At 45.7% G+C, this 21,194-nt stretch overlaps 1 protein-coding gene across 6 annotated transcripts in view; it reads right to left on the reverse strand.

The window, feature by feature from the left end:
- GRIK1 (glutamate ionotropic receptor kainate type subunit 1) overlaps nt 1–16,326 on the reverse strand; it is a 599,538-nt gene extending 583,212 nt beyond the window's left edge. For all 6 annotated transcript variants that reach the window (XM_068270607.1, XM_068270605.1, XM_068270609.1 and 3 more), the window contains exon 1: nt 15,713–16,326. In XM_068270607.1, the coding sequence (XP_068126708.1) occupies nt 15,713–15,836 (124 nt within the window). In that variant the 5' untranslated portion in view covers nt 15,837–16,326. The remainder of the gene's footprint in view (nt 1–15,712) is intronic.
- Between the last annotated feature and the right edge of the window lie 4,868 nt (nt 16,327–21,194).

A 21,194-nucleotide genomic window follows, 5' to 3' on the forward strand; every position in this document is an offset into this window, starting at 1 on the left:
TTAATGCCTAACTGATTCCCAACCAATGCAAGGCCCTAAGCAAGCCCCCAAATGCTGCCTAACCCTAACCAAACGCCCCCCCCCAATCGATATCTTACCCTAAGCTACCATCCATCCAATTCCTAACCCTACCTAACCCCCCCAGCCGACGTCAAATTCTAACTGTCTTCCCCAACTAACAGCTTACCCTAACTGACCCTCCAACTGATACCTAACCCTAAGCGACCCCTTGGCCGATGACTAACTCTAACCGATTCCCCCACCTAACATTAGTTTGTATTTTGTCTGGGGCAAGGGATAATTAGGCACCACAATAGGCACCCATGATGATAGCCACTGTTAATGGCCTGGTAGCTGTTACCAAGAGCCTGAAAGTCTCAAACCTTTCTGGTGTGTGTGAGATGTAAAACTTTTGATGGCCAAAATACACTTATGTTGCTTTCAATGTTTAACACTATAATACCCCTGATCTAACACTAGAATACCTTTAAAACTTCACCCACTTTTTGACCATGCAAAAGTTTTGACCCTACCCCTTAAACATTCATACTCACCTCTTTGGGACTGCCTATGTCTCTCTTATGAGAAGTTCCCCTGCAAGGAGAATTCATGGAGAACCATAGCAGCACATGATCCAGTTTGCACTTCTATGATTAGCTGTTCCCGATCATGTGACCAGGTCTCACCTTTGCACTTTTGTAGGCTTAATATGACCAGCCAATAAGAAAACTACAAATTTGTCACCTGATAAGACAGTCATATGCTTGTCTGTGAATTCCCCCTACAGGAGATATTCTCCAAGGAGAGTTTAATCTCTACCACCACTGTGTGATGCTCTTTTTATTAAGCCAGCTTTATTGCTTATATTTGTAAGGCGCACAAAGTAAACATCACAATAACGCCTAAGGAAAGGATTGTATATTAATACATGAAGTTATGTCTGCAAAAGTTTTCAAATCTAATTTGCTGGTTATATTGCTTTGCAAAGTTTTGCTTCAATGGTTTCATGTAGGAAATGAATTGTTTCGCTGAGATCCTGATCACAATAATTTTGGATAAACCTCTGTGCGGTATTGTAAAACAGCTTTCTACTGATTCTGCCACATGTGATTTTGTCAAGTCTGAAGCCAAAAAAGAAAAAGAAAAACAGATACTTACCTAAGGAGAGGGAAGGTTCTGGGTCCTATAGAGCCTTTCCGTTCTCCTCACGGTGTCCTTGTTCCCCCGCAGGCTCTTCCATTTGAATCTCCTGCCACAGACTACTTCGGAAGTCTTCGCAAAAGCACTTGGGCTCCCAAAGACCGGCGGCTCAGTACTGCACACGTGCGAGAGGGTGCTTGCGCGTGCGCAGTATGCAGCACCTCTTCTTCGAGAGCCCGAATGCTTCCGAAGACATCCGAAACCCAGCGGAAGTGGAAGAGAGCAATCTACGACCGGTCAGTCATAGACTGCCAACAGGGAAGGCTGCGGGGGAACGCGGGGACCATGAGGAGATTGGGAAAGCTGTATAGGACCCAGAGCGTTCCATCTCCTTAGGTGAGGATCTGTTTTTGTTTTTTTTTTCCACTTCAGACTTACTTTAAAAGAGGACAGTGTTTAGTTTATAACGCCATGCATCAAAAGGATATAAAGCAATATAAAACAGGTAAACACTTTGACGAGCAGGCCTACCGCCAGCAGGTTGATAACATATGTCAATGGTCAGTGCAGTTTCTAGGCTAAAATGCACCCAGGGCGAGGGTGTAAAAATTGCGCCCCCCCCCCCGAAGCAAGGTATGGGTGCCCACAGTGTAGGTTAGCCAGGTCTAGTTGCACTCAGTATAGATTCCCCCAGAATAGGTACCCCAGTATAGGTAGCCAGCTATAGGTCCCCCCAGTATAAGTAGCCAGGCATAGGTGAGTCAGTATAGTTGCCTCCGGTATAGGTTAGCCAGGTAGGTGCCTCCAGTATAGGTAGCCAGTATAGTTGCCCACAGTATAGGTTAGATAGGCAGGCGTCCCCGGTATAAGTTAGATAGTTAGGTGCCCCCACTACAGGTTAGCTAGGTGGGTGCCTCTAATATAGGTAGCCAGAATAGTTGCCCCCCGCATAGGTTAGATAGGTAGATGCCCCCAGTATAGGTTAGTTAGGTAGGTGCCTCCAATATAGGTAGCCAGTATAGTTGTCACCTGTATAGACTAGCTAGGTAGGTAGGTGCCCCCAATACAGGTTAGATAAGTTAATGCTCCCACTATAGGTTAGATAGGAAGGTGCCCCCCAGTATGGGTTAGGAAGGTGCCCCCCAGTATAGGTTAGATAGGTAGCTGCCCCCCAGTATAGGTTAGATAGGTAGCTGCCCCCCAGTATAGGTTAGATAGGTAGGTGCCCCCCAGTATAGGTTAGATAGGTAGCTGCCCCCCAGTATAGGTTAGATTAGGTAGCTGCCCCCTCAGTATAGGTTAGATTAGGTAGCTGCCCCCCAGGTTAGATAGGTAGCTGCCCCCCAGTATAGGTTAGGTAGGTGCCCCAGTATAGGTTAGATAGGTAGCTGCCCCCAGTATAGGTTAGATAGGTAGGTGCCCCCCAGTATAGGTTAGATTAGGTAGCTGCCCCCTCAGTATAGGTTAGATTAGGTAGCTGCCACCCAGTATAGGTTAGATTAGGTAGGTGCCCCCCAGGATAGGTTAGATAGGTAGCTTCCCCCAGTATAGGTTAGATAGGTAGCTGCTCCCCAGTATAGGTTAGATAGGTAGCTGCCCCCCAGTATAGGTTAGATAGGTAGGTGCCCCCCAGTATAGGTTAGATAGGTAGGTGCCCCCCAGTATAGGTTAGATAAGGTAGCTGCCCCCTCAGTATAGGTTAGATTAGGTAGCTGCCCCCCAGGTTAGATAGGTAGCTGCCCCCCAGTATAGGTTAGGTAGGTGCCCCAGTATAGGTTAGATAGGTAGCTGCCCCCAGTATAGGTTAGATAGGTAGGTGCCCCCCAGTATAGGTTAGATTAGGTAGCTGCCCCCTCAGTATAGGTTAGATTAGGTAGCTGCCACCCAGTATAGGTTAGATTAGGTAGGTGCCCCCCAGGATAGGTTAGATAGGTAGCTTCCCCCAGTATAGGTTAGATAGGTAGCTGCTCCCCAGTATAGGTTAGATAGGTAGCTGCCCCCCAGTATAGGTTAGATAGGTAGGTGCCCCCCAGTATAGGTTAGATAGGTAGGTGCCCCCCAGTATAGGTTAGATAAGGTAGCTGCCCCCTCAGTATAGGTTAGATTAGGTAGGTGCCCCCCAGTATAGGTTAGATTAGGTAGGTGCCCCCCAGTATAGGTTAGATTAGGTAGGTGCCCCCCAGTATAGGTTAGATTAGGTAGCTGCCCCCCAGTATAGGTTAGATAGGTAGGTGCCCCCCAGTATAGGTTAGATTAGGTAGGTGCCCCCCAGGATAGGTTAGATAGGTAGGTGCCCCCCAGGATATGTTAGATAGGTAGCTGCCCCAGTATAGGTTAGGTAGGTGCCCCCCATGATGGAGGGGGGAGCCGCAGCCGCGGGGAGGGCAGCCCGACCTCTCCCTCCCTCTCCCCGGGCCGCCCTCCATGCGATCCCCCCTCGGACGGAGTGCAGAGTAATGCGCAGGGAAGCGCTACAGAAAACTACTCACCTCGCTGACTCCAAGCGCTGCTCTCTCGCCGCCAGTCTCATCTCTGCTTACACGCTGATACACACACACGCTGCTAAACAGGAAGCAGCGTGTGTGTGTATCAGCGTGTAGGCAGAGAGAGGAGACTGGCGGCGAGAGAGCAGCGCTTGGAGCCAGCGAGGTGAGTAGTTTTCTGTAGCGCTTCCCTGCGCATTACTCTGCACTCCGTCCGAGGGGGGATCGCATGGAGGGCGGCCCGGGGAGAGGGAGGGAGAGGTCGGGCTGCCCTCCCCGCGGCTGCGGCTCCCCCCTCCATCACAGCGCCCCCCTCCCAGCAGCGCCCCGGGCAGCGGCACGCCCCGCACGGGGGTAGAAACGGCCATGTCAATGGTGTATAGCAGGGGTCCCCAACCCCCGTGGGACGTTTGCAGTTGGGCCGCGGGACTGTCCTCTTACCCCCCCCCCCCACTATACTAGCCATACTGGGCACTATACTAGCCATACTGGGCACTATACTAGGCACTATACTAGCTATACTGGACACTATACTAGCTATACTGGGACACTACCTACCCATACTGGGACTATCCTAGCTATACTGGCCACTATACTAGCTATACTGGCCACTATACTAGCTATACTGGGGCACTATGCTAGCTATACTGGGCACTATACTAGCTATACTGGGGTATCTATACTAGCCATACTGGGGCACCTGTGCTAGCTATGCTGCCGCACCCCCCCCCCCATAACCCGTTGCGCACGACACTGTCCACTAGGACAGAAAGTGGTCCCCGGGCCAGAAAAGGTTGGGGACCCCTGGTGTAAAGAAAATAGGCTGGTCCTCAACACAGCCAAACCGTCAAGATGATCATCGATTTCAGGAAACATGCCTCCACCCAACCTCTAATCCACACTGATGGCACTGAAGTCGAAAGAGTACCCTGTGTTCGTCTCCTGGATGCATCCATCTCCAATGACCTGATCTGGAAGGCTATCCCCACCATTACCCAGACGAAAGCCCAGCAGAGACTATTCTTTCTTTGCCAACTGAAGAAGTTCAGTATGGCCCAGGAGCTTCTTAGAAGCTTCTACTCCACTACTATTAAATCGGTCCTCTGCTCTTCCATCCTGGTATGGTGCGCTGGCTCCTCCGCCAATGACAGACACAAACTACAGAGGGTCATCAGATCAGCAGAGAGGATCATAGGGAACTTGACCTCCTCGACAACACCAGACCCACACTTGACCCCACTTGACCTTCTCCACAACACCATACTGTGCTACAGAGTTCACATCAGGTTGGAGGTTTTGGGCTATCTTCACCAGGACCTCAAGGCAAAGAAACACTTTCTTCCCCTCAGCTGTCAACCTCCTGAACTCTCTTCACATCCTCCTCCCCCACAGGGCTGATGGACACTGTCATTGGTGGTCTATGGAGGCAACCAATGACCTAAATGTTAGATGTATCCTGCTCCCACTGCTGTAAATTGCTACTCTGCTGTATATTGCTTTTACTGCAGCATTTTAAGTGCCCTACTACTTAGATTCCTGTGTGTGTACTCTGAACCCTGTATGTGCCAAATCTAATTCCGGGCATGACCCAGTCGTGCTTGGCGAATAAAATGTTTCTGATTCTGACTTTGCTCTGTTAAATCCACATCAACCCGTAAGATTTAAAGAGAAAATGCACTTGAGGTGAACAAGTGTAAAGCCAACTAAAAATAAGGTTTGATACTCACCTATGGACAGGGAAGGCCCAAAGCCTTTTCCTGCTCTCTTCATGCTCTTGGTCTTGGCATCTGTACTGCACTCATCTTCAGAAGTACTTGGGGATGCAAGTACTTCCAAAGCTCCACGAGGACTCCCAAAGGCGTATTCAACCAGTTCAGAAGCTCCTCACACAGCAGCCGCGGGGCGCACTGCTACACGGACATGAGAGGGGAGTATAGATTAAGTGTCCGCCGGCTAAGGTAACAGCAGCGGCGGCGCCGCTGAGCAGGGGGGGGGGCCAACTGCACACGTCCCACGGACCAGCAGTTGGAAGCGGACCGGTGGTTGGGGACCCCTGCTCTAACTAATAAATCCGAAGCACTGAATACTGACATAAAAATGATCTGCTAATCCTTCATTTGTGACTTTAGATGGGACATAAGTACACCAACTCCAGAAAACATTATTGCATTAGACGTTGAATTAGAAATATTATTTATGCATCTATAATTCTGTTTGCCTTCAAATAGTATCGACTGTAAATGTTTTCACTGCTTTGTCTCGCCAGCTGGCAGACTTGTGCTATTTGAATGAGGTAATAACTAGACAAATAGTTTTCCTTTCAGTTGCAAGGACAATAGAATTATTTGTAGTTTTCCTTTCCAAGGACAACGGAATTACTGGTATCTTTCCGGACAAGACAATGACTTAGCCCAGCCTAGGAGTAGAAACCTATCCTTATTAACACAGCAGGCATTGCAAAAATACCTTCTGAAGGTGCCCATACACCAGAGGATGTATGCATGCCTCCCAACTTTTTGAGATAAGAAAGAGGGACACTTAAGCCACGCGCCTGTCACACCCCTAACCACTCCCCCGGTACACCCATAGTCACAAATACCATAAAGATTTCAGAAGAAAAATATGTTGTTTTATAATTGAAACCACACTGGTCTGTTCTATATCGGTTCATTTTCCTTCATATTATCACATGAAAATAAGAAATATATCAATTTAAAGGATGGGAATAAAGTTTAGTCAATTAAACACATTTTCAGTAGAAAACGACATCTATTTACATAAATCTGCACATCAGTCCTGAAAGAGGGACAAATGAGGCAGAAAGAGGGACAGAGGGACAGGGCTCCCAAAGAGGGACTGTCCCCCCAAAAGAAGGACAGTTGGGAGCTATGTGTATGGGCAGATCGACCAAGAGACAGATCTCTCTCTGATTGAATCTGATCGGAGAGAGATATGTTGTCTGCCCATACACAGCAGGCCCATTCCTGATCAATTTCAGCATGAAATCTCTCAGGAATCTGCCTTGTGATGCATCGCAGCCCCCCGGTGATGTCCCCCCTAATATAAAATGTACTCGGTGTATTATACTTTACCTGTCGGTGTCTGCCGCTGGCTCCGTGCTCCGTCCACATACATGCGCTCCCCACGTGGTTCTGGCGTAATGGGGGCGCATGTGTGACGTCACACTTCCGTCCTGTATTGCCTAGTAGCGTGACAGCTCCCTGCCAGCCTACCTATTTCCATACCAGTGACCCATAGATCTTACCCAGCCTACTGCCTGCAGTCTTTAATATGTGCAGGAAAAGAACGTTACAGACAGTGGGACTGATTTTCAATACAACTACTCCATATTTGTTTGTTTTTTTACCCGTTTTTTTTAAATTAAAGAGAACCTTTATACATACCTGGGGCTTCCTCCAGCCCCCTTCAGACTGATCCGTTCCTCGCCGCCCTCCTCCGCCGCCTGGATCCTCCGCTAGTCAGCCCAGTAATTGTGCAATCAGCGCAGTCCAGCCACGTGCCCGATACCCCCGTTGCGCTCCTGCGGCCAGTAGCATTCTGCACAGTAGTACTGCGCAGTCACAGAACTCTCCCGGCAACTAGAGTGCAATCGGGCATGCGCACCGCCCGGCTGCGCATGTGCAGAATGCCCCATCTTGTAAAATTCCCGGGCCACCTAGTGTAGGATCCAGGCAGCGGAGGAGGTCAGCAAGGTACAGATCAGCCTGAAGGGTGCTGGAGGAAGCCCAAAGTATGTCTAAAACTTTTTTTTACTCATTTCAGGTTCTCTTTAACCCTCTTGGCGGTCTGATTCTTTCCGGATTTTAGGGTAAAAAAGCGGTGCAATTTTTTTGCATGCTTTCAGATCCTAAAAGCAGGAAAACAAAGATCACACCACCGAGAGATCTGCAGCAGCCCCAGCAATTACTCACCTCCCTGGGCTTCAGTGCTGCAGTTTCCCCTCTGTCCTCTGGGTGGAGCTGTAACCCTATGGTGAGATTGCCGGCTGTCGTCATGAAGGCAGTCGGCGATCTCACCAGGGTGAAGCAGAGCCTTGGAGGAGAGGAAGAAGAATGGCGGCCGATGTCGGGAGAACGCCCGCTGCGCGCATTGCTCTGCACAGCTATCACGAGTTCAGCTCGGGATAACCACTCTTAGCATGTTTTTTCCACCCTAAGCTGAACTCAGTGTAACCGCTAAGGAGGTTAACTCTCCAGTTTGTGCTTGGATTTCTTCATGTTCATTACAGACTGTGAATAATTGGTGAACTACTAGCAAATGATGGAGCATATGCACAAAGCATCAGTACAATTGCTGTGCAGAGAGAGCAAACAGAAAGGTTACCTTTAATTACGCTAACAAGGTAGAGGGTTGTGCAATTAGTGTGACCTGTGTTACCTAGCTATGGTAACATATGCTACACTACTTGCATAGAGTGCGTTACTCTACACACCTAGGTAACACGGGTCACGCTAATTGCGCATTATGCACTACCTTGTTAGCGTAATTCATTGTAAAATTGCCACATGATTTCTGTGTATATGCCCCAAAGTTTAATAAAGCCAAACAAAGTTAACTGGATCACTTAAGCCTCCGATACTCTCCAGCATGTAAACCAGGCTACAAACTTAAAGGGAACCAGAGAGGAATGCTGGTTAAAAATAGAAAAAGGCTTTTATACATACCTGGGGCTTCTTCCAGCCCCATAAGCCTGGATCGCTCCCACGCCGTCATCCTCCGCTTCCTGGAACCGCCGGTACCGGGCCCGTCACTTCCGGCGGATGCGGCCAAATGTCCGCATCACAGGGGCTCCCTCCATACTCGTACGCATGCGGCTGCGCAGTAGGCAGCCTCATGCATACTTGTATAGAGGGAGGGCCGTGTGATGCGGAGAATCGGCTGCGTCCGCCGGCCGACTGGCCGACTCGCAGCAATGACGGGACCCAGTACTGGCGGATCCAGGCAGCAGAGGACGGCGGCGTGGGAGCGATCCGTGCGTATGGGGCTGGAGGAAGCCCCAGGTATGTATAAAAGCTATTTTTAAATCATCTCTGGTTCTCTTTAACCTATTTTGGTTCCTGGACGTAGAAACTACGTCTAGGAACCATGCACGCTACCGCGCGCTCCCGCGGCTGATCGCGCACGTGCACTCCCGGCCGCGGATTCGGTAGCCACGGAATCAATGTATCGGGCTATGGTGCCCGATCACTGATTCCTCTCCCTCGCTGAAAAAGCGACAGCTTCTCTCGGAAGCTTCGCTTTTTCTGGCCGTTCCCTCCCCGAGGCGTCACTCTAAGCGTGTGTTACGCTTAGTGTGACGTCATGTAAACAAACTCATGGCCGCCATCTTGTGGCCAAAAAGTAAAACTACAACAAAAAGTAAAAAAAATTAAAATCAACACACATTTACATTAAAAAAACTTTGGTTTACATCCCACCCTCCCAAAAATACCCAAATAAAATGTTTAATATAAAAAAAAACAAAAAACATTACAATAAAAAAACAAACAAACATGTAAATATTTACCTAAGGGTCTAAACTTTTTAAATATCAATGTAAAGATGAAATATTTCTATATTTTTTTTATTTTAAACTTGTAAATAGTGATAGATGCAAAACGGAAAAAATGCACCTTTATTTCCAAATAAAATATTGTCGCCATACATTGTGATAGGGACATACTTTTAACGGTGTAATAACCGGGACATATGGGCAAATACAATACGCGAGTTTTAATTATGGAGGCATGTATTATTTTAAAACTATAATGGCTGAAAAACTGAGAAATAATGAATTTTTTCCGGTTTTTCGTATTCTTCCTGTTAAAATGCATTTACAGTAAAGTGGCTCTTAGCAAAGTGTACCCCCCAAAGAAAGCCTAATTGGTGGTGGAAAAAACAAGATATAGATCAGTTCATTGTGATAAGTAGTGATAAAGTTATAGGCTAATCAATGGGAGGTGAACATTGCTCAAGTGAAAACGACGGAACGCAAATGGGTTAAAGTGAACCTGAGACAAGAAGCGTCTCAGGTTCCATCCTTAAGCCCCGTTAGGTCTGCACGTCCCTCCCCGTCTACCTGGGTGACATTTGTCACCAGCAATTGTCCTCGAAAGCCTGGCAGAGTCACGCTCCATATCCCTCTCCCTAATGTTGTTACAGTCGTACAGTTGTTAACTTGACAGTTGTAAAGCTAACCAGTCCAACAGTGACGTAGAGTGCCGTCACAATGCAGCATTGCTTATATAAGAAAAGCTCAGCTTCGGATGACGTAGTTATCACAGAAGTTAATGTCAAAATGGTTAAGATGAAAGATCTGAAGAGAAGTCAAAGTGACTTGAAGTCAAAATCGAAGTGACTTTGAACAAGGTATGATCGTTGGTGCTAGAAGAGCTAGTGCTAGCATCTCTGAAATAACGACTCTTTAGGGATTTTCTCATCTAACAGGTATCTTGGGTAGGTAGAGAGTGTCAGCTGAGAAAAAACTACTTCAACCAATAAGGACTATTCCAGTCAAGAAAGACTGATGAACGAGAGATGTGAAGTCGGTATGAGGAAATCAGAATACCGCATTACCGAGACTTGGAAATGTTAGGCCAATCACAAGGCTCTGAAGTACTGGACCAATCAGAGAATAGTTTTGTACCACGGAAACCGAAATACCGCTAAATTTTTAGGCCAATCACAAGTCTAAGAACTATAAGACTAATCAGAGAATGCAGAAGTTTACCGCAGTTGCCACAAATTATTTTTTGTTTAAATTTTTTTAACTAACTTTATTTACAATAATAATAATAAAAAAAAACCTTCTGCAGAAATCGTAAAGTCTGATAGTCCAGATATTTGGCGGGTATTCCGTGGAAATTGGAAAGACACTTGTCGGTATGCGGAATTCCATAGTAATCAGAAATCGTAATTTCCGACCATCCATAGCCACATTTATCCAAGGTGTGTAGCTAAATTCCTGGTAATGGCTTTGGTGGGGTCTCTGTTCTTGAGGTCTCAGCTCCACCCACAGTGGCGTAGCTAAGGAGCTCTGGGCCCTAGTGCAAGTTTTATATTGGGGCCCCCAAGCACGCTATATATAACAAATGATACAGCAAACCAAAACCTGCCAAGGACAACCACATAGTGTCAGAGGTGCAAGAATGGGATGGGGAACAGTTTGTTAATGATTACTAGCATTCAAAGCATCTATAGAAGTGATTATTACCAACTCAGGTTGAGGGTGGGGCACTTGGGGGTCCATGGACCACAGTACGGTCAAAACCCCTGCACCCCCTATTGCTACGCCACTGTCCACCCACTTACCACATCCATCAGGAATAGTTTTATACACATTGGACTTCCTCTGAGAGCATAACTGATTACACCATAATGGAAGGAAAGAAGTCAAGGAACTTTGCCGGGGATATTTTGCCATTGGATTTATAATTACAGACTACCCACTAAGCTTATGGGGAACCAGAACTCCTAGGCGTGAGTAAGGAGCTACAAAGGACCAAAAAGCACTTTTACTAAAATGTTCTGCAAAACAAAAGTTTGCCTTCTTAAAACAGAAAGTATTTGCAATAATGTAGGTTGTAGTGAGCAAATGATGTCTCCCAAGATGCATAACTGCTGAACATGCAAATCATCATATGCAAATCACTGATGAGGTTCAACCAATCCAAAACAGTCTTTATGCATGTTGGATTATTGTGGCTCTGTACTGTATAACTAACAAGCTGGCACATCATTGCATTCCAACGGATCTGGAGGTGTGGTTTTCTTACAGGGACAACAAAGGATGATTTGCATATTCAGCAGTGTTGCATTGTGGGAGACATCATATGCTCACGCCAACCTGAATTATCGCAAACACCTTCTGTTTTAAGAAGGCAAACCTTTGGATTCATACTGGGATCTAAGAAGCCAGTGGGTTATCTAGACTAGCAAAGACAACCTAGAGCTGTTTTACAAGAACTGAACCTTTAAAGCTAATCCCATACTGCCGCTGACACAATCATCTCCTGATGTTTAAATTAATCTGTCCCTTTCCCCTTATGACAGAATAATCAGTCCCTTTGGGACAGAGCCATTTCTTTATCGTCTGCGATGAATGCCAAGTACTGCGTGCATCGGAAGCGTTTATCAGATTCAGAAGCAGCATCTACCGAGGCTGCAGCACAGGACCGTCTCTCGGGCAGGGGCAGACCTGCGAGAGAGTGGATATGGAGGCAACTGGCAGGTGTTGTGATAATTGATTGTCTGTGTATCACGGTTTCCAATTTTGAGGAAGAAACAGGCAACTCCATCATTGTGCTGGACTGCAGCTCTCCCAGCATCCCCTCACATCAGCATCTTCCCACGAATCCCAGCCTCAGCATCCTCTGTGTGCTGGAGGAGTGCAACATCTGATGCTGGGTACCGATGCTTGTCTGACTAATAGATGGATCTATGAGAACTAGCCAATGCTGCCGGCCTCCAACTACTCCTTGCATACTGGTGTGCCTGAAAACCAGTACATAGCGTATAGCGTCTGACATAGCAGTAAGCATGAACAGCAACATTCTGACATATGCCACGTGTCTGTTTGCATTGGGAAGTTATAGTAAACACAGTCACTCACTCGTTTTCTGCTGGGAAATAGAGAGAAATATGTATTTTTCAGTTAGCATGGAAAAAACTTAAAGGGCAACTGAAGCGAGAGGGCTATGGAGGCTGCCATATTTAGTTCCTTTTAAGTAATACCAGTTGCCCGGCTATTCTGGTGATCCCATGCCTCTAATACTTTGAGGTCTTAGAGTTAGGTACCACCAGGGGGGGGGGGGGGGTCTTAGGGTTAGGCACCATGAGGGGGGGGGGGTCTTAGGGTTAGGCAACACCAGGGGGGGTCTTATGGATAGGCACCACCAGGGGAGTCTTAGTATGAGGCATTACCGGGAGGGTTTTTTGTGAGACCAGGGTCAGATTTAGTGGTAGTGAAATATCAGTAATATTTTTCGGTTACATGTACAACGTACACACGATTACACCTAAAATATATGGCTTTGGAATACTTACAATCATTAAAAATCACTTTAAAATCAATTGCTTATCTTATATTTCTTATATTTCTTTGTAAAACGATATTTTAGTACTCCTTACAGAAAAATAATGATTTCGTCTTTACCATGCGCCCTTTTTTCACAGCGACTCTATTTAATGCACACTAACCACAAAAAAACTGAAATTTCCATTCATTGCGAATAGAGTCGCATTGTCAAAAATCGTATGGGAACAGACGTGCTGTGCGTTGTGTTGGCACTTCCATTTCACCATTTTCCGATGTGCTCAAGTGGGGAAGGGACCTTACCCTCTCCTCATTCTTTTCCAATTGTGTCAACAATGACACGTTGGGGTAAGGTCACTAGTTGGGATGCTGATTCAGATTTCGCGGTATTGAAATTTTCCGCATTTCCGATCAGAAATTGGTGTTTCCGGATTTATGCGGAAATGCCGCATTGCCGCCACTCGGTAATTTTAGCCCAATGACAGAACTCGGACGCATTGGACCAATCAGAGAATGCAGAGTCAACTCGGAAGTATTTGGTCAATCAGAGAGTGCAAAAAATTACCCCCCCCCCCCCCCTCTCCCCCAAAAGAAAAAAAAAACAATGGAAATCTGCGGAATCGGTAATCGCCATTGGCTAGAATTGGAACTTTAATGGAATCGGAAATTGACATTTCTGATCATCTAGGACTAGGACTTACTAGGTTTGGAGAACAGTGAAGAGCACTGGAGGGCGTGAGTGGGTCCATTAATACTGAACTGGAGTTTTTGAAAAAGTTTTTGCTAATAACTGGCAAAGGGGTTGTATCAGAATGCAGTGGGATGCTAAAAGGTTACAAAGTAAGCAGTCCTGTGAAAAAAGATAGGACTGTTTTTTTGTTTTTTTTTAAACCTGCTGGCTGTCCTGCGATAAGGAATTTGGATAATTTAAAATAATTATTTCACGATGACATAAGCGACCAATCACAATTTAAATTGTGATCGTTGCAAAAGAATTGTTAATTGGATCATTTGAAAGATGACATTGTTTGCAGCCGTGTAGAGTTGCCAAACTTAAAGGACAACTGAAGTAAGAAGGATATGGAGGATGACATATTTATTTCCTTTTAAACAATACTAGTTGCCCGGCAGCTCTGCTGATCTATTTGGCTGCAGTAGTGTCCGAATCACACCAGAGACATGCATGCAGCTAATCTTGTCAGATCTGACAATAAATGTCAAAAACACCTGATCTGTGGTTAAAAGTATTAGAGGCAGAGGATCAGCACGATAGCAGGCAATGGTATTGCTTAAATGAAATAAACATGGCAGCCTCCATGTCCCTCTCACTACAGTTGCCCTTTAAAGAAGTCATTGCAGTTTTCTTCGATGACCCAAACATACTTGTACAGTCAGGTTTGCCTATCCCCGAAGAACACTGGACAAAAACAGACACACGTGAAGTGCTCCATAGAAAATCAATGCTACGTTCAGCTAACCCTTTTGAGCGGGCTCTGTCTGTTCCGTCAAAAGGCAGAGTATCTAGAATGAACCTGGCCAAATGGTGCAAGTTTATGTGCAGATTCAGACTATCCTTTTTCCAGCAATCTGATGACAGCACATTGACATGATTGGTTTATGAGGCTTAAAGGGGAAAAAACACTTTTGTTGTGCAAGTATATAGAGAACATTGTACAAGTACATACGTGAATTTTATTACATGTTATCTTTCCATTTCAGTCTACATTCACCTAACACGTTTCAAAGCTCACAAAAAACTCAAATCACTTTTTTTGCAACCTTACCAACAGTTCTGTTTGGAGTACTGTGGCCAGAAACTGTTTCTAATTTTCCACCTTTCTGCAGGCATAGTCAGCTGCAAGAGCCTTTGTGACTCATTTCTACTCACCAAACTAATCCACAAACTGAAGTCAAACTTGTGTGCAAGTTTCTGTTAAGCCTGCAACACACCATGCAATTTCCACTTCAGACCTAGTTGAGCGAGTGATCAGATCGATATTCAGATCTGACATCCATCGGATATAGAAGAAAGCTAGTGTACATGTGAATGGGATTTTTCAAATTCCGATCTGATTTCCAATTATTCATCCAATTGGTTATCAATCAAAAATGAATCGAAAGTACATACACATGGAACGATAGTACACATTTTGATCTGTGTTGTTCAGCATGCCTGATCTGCTACGGAACCAGAAACATAGGATTTCTTTCACACTGCAAATCGCAATTCCGATTTGCAATTCCAATTTGCGATTTTCACTGGATGCTAGCAACACAAGAAGAAAAACGCAGGAAAAAAACGCAGTATGCACGACTTTTAAAAGGCTCTTTTACACTACACGCGATTCAGATTTTGGATGTGATTAGAAAAAAGTCTTACAAGCTGCGTTTTTCTTCTTGTGCAGCTATCAGTGAAAATCGCAAATCAGAATCGCCAATCGGATTTGCGATTTGCAGTGTAAAAGAATTCTAAGGGCCCTTTTCCACTAGAAAGCACTTGCAGGCGCAACCGTGCTGCGTTTGCAATAACACAAGCTTCTTATTCCACTTCCACTACCCGCGATTGTGCCGTGCTGCCGTCGGGAACGAAATGCAATCGTGACGGAAACACGCAGGCCGGCGATTACGTGAAGGTAAAAGTTGAAACATGCTAATGGCAAATGAGCAGCACTATGATTTACATGGATTACTTGCGATTAGTGAAACGGCTATGATCCAGTTTTTGAAACGAATCGCAGCTAGCCCTGAATCGTATCAAAAATCAGAATCGCATGTAAAATCGCATCAAAATCGGAATTCAGGATCGCATGTAAAGAGCCCTGATTTCCAGCTTGGGATCGGGTTATTGCAGGGTGTCTGTGTACTATCCATAATTAGGAACACTATGGGGTGACTGTGTTTTATTACAGATTCATAAAACATACATAAACCACGTTTGTTATTAATCCCAGGGCAGAACTGAAAGCAGTCAGTTATAGAGTTGCACTTTATGCCCATATAAGCCTGGCACTTGTATCAGCGCTGATGCACACAGCAGTCCATGGGGGGCACTTACCGATCCGTAGGACTTGCTGGGACGTCTGAGAGAAGACGGCAGAGAGAATACAGATCAGAGGCAGGGAAAGTCCACAGCTGGCGGCGAGATGCATCCTCGGCACTGACTGATGTGCGATGCCCATGCCTTATCGGATCAGGAGCTGAAGAAGAACATCCACAGCAGAGGCTGCCAGTCCGCCTTCCACCTCATCCTGTGCCCCCCTAGCCCATCACTGCATCTCTCCCGCGCTCAGAAAAAGCCCCCTATCCCCCCAAAAGCAGGCGAGCCCCGCTCTCCTCCGCAGACAGACGAGCGGCACAGCAGCTGCTCTGCTCCAGACTCCAGGCGCCCCTAACCACACAGCGCGTTCCAGGCAGAAGAAAGTGAAGGATGCGGCGTGATCTCCAGCAGATTAACCTCCCATCACTCCCCTTGCAAGTACTTTACAGCGCTGCCCTCGCCAGAGATGATTGAATCTTTGCTGGGAAGCTGATGATAAAAGCCATTCTAATCTCCATGTTTGGCTAGGAGAGGAGGGGAGGCTTGGCTGATGATTAGTCTGCACTAGCAGGCAGGCAGCATGGTGCGAGTGGAAAGTAGCGTTTCCTCTGGCTGATGCTGCTGCTGCTGCTATTGCTGCCTGTACTTGCCATTCTTCCCCAGCAGCACACTCTTATTACACAGGAGCAGCCCAGAGACCACCCCCAGCACTCATCAGGCTGGAGAAGGCTTCACACCTCTAGTGCTGCTGGGAACTGATGGGTGCCCATTCACTTGGAATTATAGTCTGGAGAAATGACTGACTCCTTCACTTCGTAGCATCTCCATTTTTTTTTTGCTAGAAAACCTATTTGCAATTGCTGATAAATAACCAATGCCAGCAATTCCCCCTTGTGAAGATTTCTGGAATGGGCTGCAATGGAAGAATATTCAGAAGCAGGAAATTTGGGCACTGCAGTAGTTTGGGCGCCACTATCGGTGTCTATGCAAATATCGTTCATAGGTGGAAATTTAGGCACCGAAAGGCACCTGATAAGTGGCAGGCGCCAATGTGCAAACAGTATTTTTTTTCAGCGGATTTGCAGTAGGGGGAAGAGAGGGGCAGTTAAGGTTAGGCAGGGGGGTGGTTTGGGGGTAGTTTGGGTTAGGCGTTGTTGGGGGGGAGGGAAGGGGTTTAACAATGGGGTTAGTTAAGGTTAGGCAAAATCGAAAAATCGTTCGAGCGATCAGAAATTCTGATCGGATTGGTTGAAAATAATCTCAGTTGATGGGCACAATCGATTATGAACGATTATAAAAAAAAATCGTCCGACTGTATTTTTGTCAAACCAAAATTTGGATTCTCTTGATTGGTTGTGATAGATAGGAAGCAAAGATTGGTTTGTTGATGGTGTAGTGAATGGTTTTTCTTCAGAATTTCTGATTGTTCAAACGATTTTTCGCTAGAAATTGGACCATTAGTGGCCACCTTATGCTAAGAACACACTAGGAAGTGTGGTAAAGGTCGTCTTTTGCTGCATATGCGTTTGTCATGCATTTTCTGTGCATTTGAGTTTCGTTCCCGGACATGCGGTTTTCTTGCGTTTTGCGTGCATTTTAATGCGTTTGTGGTTTGCATATACAAGCCGCATATGCGATTTGCATGTGTTTTTTTAATGCATTTTATGCAAATCACTAGGAAGTCAACAGGAAGCGTAAATACATCAACTTAAACTCAAACTTTAAAAAAAAAGCAAATAAAAACACATGCAAATCCATACAAAACGCACTAAAACGCAATACCTCTACATCACTGTTGACTTTCATTATGTGCATTTTTGATGCGTTTTGGAAAAATATGCTACAAAACCAGCGCTTTTAAAAACGCACGTTGCTGAATGCAATTGTATGCATTTTTTCATGTGGCCCCCTTGACTTGCATTAGGTGCATTTTCTGCTGCATTTTCCTCAACGCTAGCGTTTCTGCCTTGTGTGTTCCCAGCCTTATCCCTCCCAAAAGCAGATGGAGGCCAAAAAGCGCTCAGAAAAGTGCTTATAGGTTGTCTGAGCCCTAACTATGTTTTGTGGGTTTCTTCAGTTAAACAAGAACTATACACAAAAGAGAAAGGCAGCGCTTCTTAAAACAAACTGCATCCGGACGCAGGCCCGGCGCTTCAATTAAGGCAAGGGGGGCAATTGCCCCAGGGCCCCGAGCATGCTGGGGCCCCAGCCTTCCCCTGCCTAAACATATGTGTGGTCACGCTGCCGCCCCTTCCCCCACGTGGGCAGAACCCCGACCTCCCTGCAAATTGATCTAAGCTGACAAATATATCCTCTAGCGGGGCCCCAGCATGAGAGCAACATTTGTACTTTACCTGTCTCGGCTGCTGTGCTCGAGCCGCTTACCCGTCTTCATTCTACTTCCTGTATCCGACACATGTTACACACAGGAAGTGGAATGAAGAAGACGGGCAAGCAGCTCCAGCACAGCAGCTGAGACTGGTAAAGTACAAATGCTGCTCTCTTGTTGGGGCCCCGGTAGAGGATATATTTGACAGCTAAGATGAATTAGCAGGGAGGTGTGGGTTCGGGCCCGCAGGGGGGGAAGGGGTGCGGGGGTCTAGGCATCTGGCCAGTGGTTGTAACTTTTCAGGGGGATGCGGGCCCCAGGATTACCTTTGCCCCGGTGCCCCATCGGGGCCTAAACCGACCCTGTCCGGAGGACTAGTTGCATAAGTGTGTAGTGCCCACTTATAGACAACGTGCACACCTTGTATTTAAATCAGATGCAACAAATTACCATTATTGGAGGATGTTGTTTTCTATAATAGCTTGCATGCAAACGACCAAGTACTTGACCCTCCCACCATGATGAGTTCATCCTTTGCAGGAGGGGTCCTACCTCTAACTAAATTAAAACACATGCATGTGCATAACCTGGTTATGCATATGCATGTGGTCATTTGTTTTATCTGGTTTGAATGCAAGGTGTGCACATTGTCTATAAGAAGGCCTTCTTGATGCCATTGGTGGACTACATAGTATCTGATTCCAAGAAGAAAGCAAAGAGCATGCACCTTCCGTCTAAATAGTGCTGTTTAATGGCAGTGAAGACAACCTGTAAATTCGTGCAGGCATTTCATATCGATACAGTATGGCATAAAGTATGCTTGTCAGACATCTCTTACGTGACCGGCAAAGAAACCTTCGGTGGCTGGTGCTGGAGGTGGGTGCCCGGCTAAGAGTGGGGAGGCGACGGCCGTTTCGCGTCTATGCGACGCATGGTCACGTGTTCCACTGTGAACAGCGGAAGCAATCGTTCCGGCCTTTAGCGGGAAGAAAATCCCGCCCCTTCCGGTGACGTCACTTCCTAGTGACGATGTGTGGAGCGCAAATGCTTGGTGGCACGCAGTATGGCGGAAGTTCTCTGCATATTGAGCCAATGGACGGGGAACCAATTGAAATTTACAAATTTGTAAATAAAACCCACACCATGCTGCCACTGTAGGTGCAAAAATCTACAGATACAGAAAAATTATTTAAAACTGCGTCATATACGTGGCACCACATAGTGTAAAAGGCAGCATCGATGTATGGCACAAAACTGCAAGCCAACAGAGCCCATGCGCTCAGCACACTGTGCAAACTGTGTTTTTAAAGTGACAGTGCAGGTTAAAAACAGTTTGCTGGGAAAAGAGCTACTTGGTCAAACTGCTAGTGGACAAGCAATGGGCTAGCCTAAGGGCATCTGGATAGTTAGGGTCAGGTCTATAGGGAAAGGGGGAGGAGGTAGTTGGATACAATGGGGTATAATTTATTAATACCCAGTCTATGCACACTAACAGGGTAAACCCAAGACATATATTATGGCCACTTATTTAGACCTTTGCATATACATTCTAAGCTCCTATATTAGGAATACAATGAAAGGCAGTCAATTGCCCTATAGCAAATAAGTCCAGGGCAATTACATGTACCTCCAAGATAATGACCAACCTGTCTAAGGATCCCTAACCTATAATGAGTCCCTGAGGGCACCCACATCTCACCCATCAGCCCCCGACCAGAAAAATCCAGAATTAAAAGTATATACAGTGCATTTAGATACAAGCATCTAGATACAATTAATAGAAGGAAAAGAAAGGTTCAGAATATTATATATATTACTGTCCATTAAGGATCTAACATACAGGATAACTCAATTCTATCATTGAGGCCTAAAGGACCCATCGCTTCTGTTTTTAAAATAATTGTGGTTTCTCTCCTCAATAGTAGTTTTTCTCTATCCCCACCTCTTCGGGGGTTCTCTTGTTTCTCTATACCCGCAAAGCGAATCACTGAACCATCCCCACCATGGGTTTCCCTCATATGGGTGATGAAGCGGGTACAACCTTTCCCAGATTTAATGGAGGCGATGTGCTCACCTATTCTTGTTTTCATTGGCCGGGTGGTTTGGCCTATATAAAAGAACTCGCAAGGGCATAACATAGCATAAACAACGAAATTCGTTTGACACGTAAAAAATTCCTTCACCCTAAACCTTTCTCTACCTAAACGGATGCATTTACTGGAATTAATATTACCACACAAGTGGCAATGACCACACTTAAAATTTCCCACTGGAAGAGAGGAACTTAACCAATCTTTAGTTTTAGGTGTAACAAACTCGCTACTGGTTAATAAATTACCTAATGTAGGTGTTCTCCTAAACGCTACCCTTGGGGGGGGGGTTCCAGAAATAACATCCAAATCGGAATCATTAGTGATCATAGACCAATTGGCATAAATAGTCTTTCTTATCTGATCTGCCATAGGAGAAAATTCAAACGTAAACGTGGTCCTATTCTTATCCTCCTTTTCCTTACTTTTTGGAGTTAATAACATTTGTCTCTCCTGTCTTCTGGCTCTGTATTTAGATCTCTCCAAAAGCTCCCTGTCATACCCTCTTTGTAAGAATCTTGAGGTTAAATCTTCAGCCTGGGTATCAAAATCCTGCTCATTACTGTTATTTCGCCTTAAACGTAAGTATTGGCCATAAGGTATGGCCTCAATCACATGACCCGGATGAAAGCTATGTGTGTCCACGCACATAGCTTTCATCCGGGTCATGTGATTGAGGCCATACCTTATGGCCAATACTTACGTTTAAGGCGAAATAACAGTAATGAGCAGGATTTTGATACCCAGGCTGAAGATTTAACCTCAAGATTCTTACAAAGAGGGTATGACAGGGAGCTTTTGGAGAGATCTAAATACAGAGCCAGAAGACAGGAGAGACAAATGTTATTAACTCCAAAAAGTAAGGAAAAGGAGGATAAGAATAGGACCACGTTTACGTTTGAATTTTCTCCTATGGCAGATCAGATAAGAAAGACTATTTATGCCAATTGGTCTATGATCACTAATGATTCCGATTTGGATGTTATTTCTGGAACCCCCCCAAGGGTAGCGTTTAGGAGAACACCTACATTAGGTAATTTATTAACCAGTAGCGAGTTTGTTACACCTAAAACTAAAGATT

Source organism: Hyperolius riggenbachi, chromosome 2 (assembly GCF_040937935.1).
Source record: "Hyperolius riggenbachi isolate aHypRig1 chromosome 2, aHypRig1.pri, whole genome shotgun sequence".
NCBI classification, from domain to species: Eukaryota; Metazoa; Chordata; class Amphibia; order Anura; family Hyperoliidae; genus Hyperolius; species Hyperolius riggenbachi.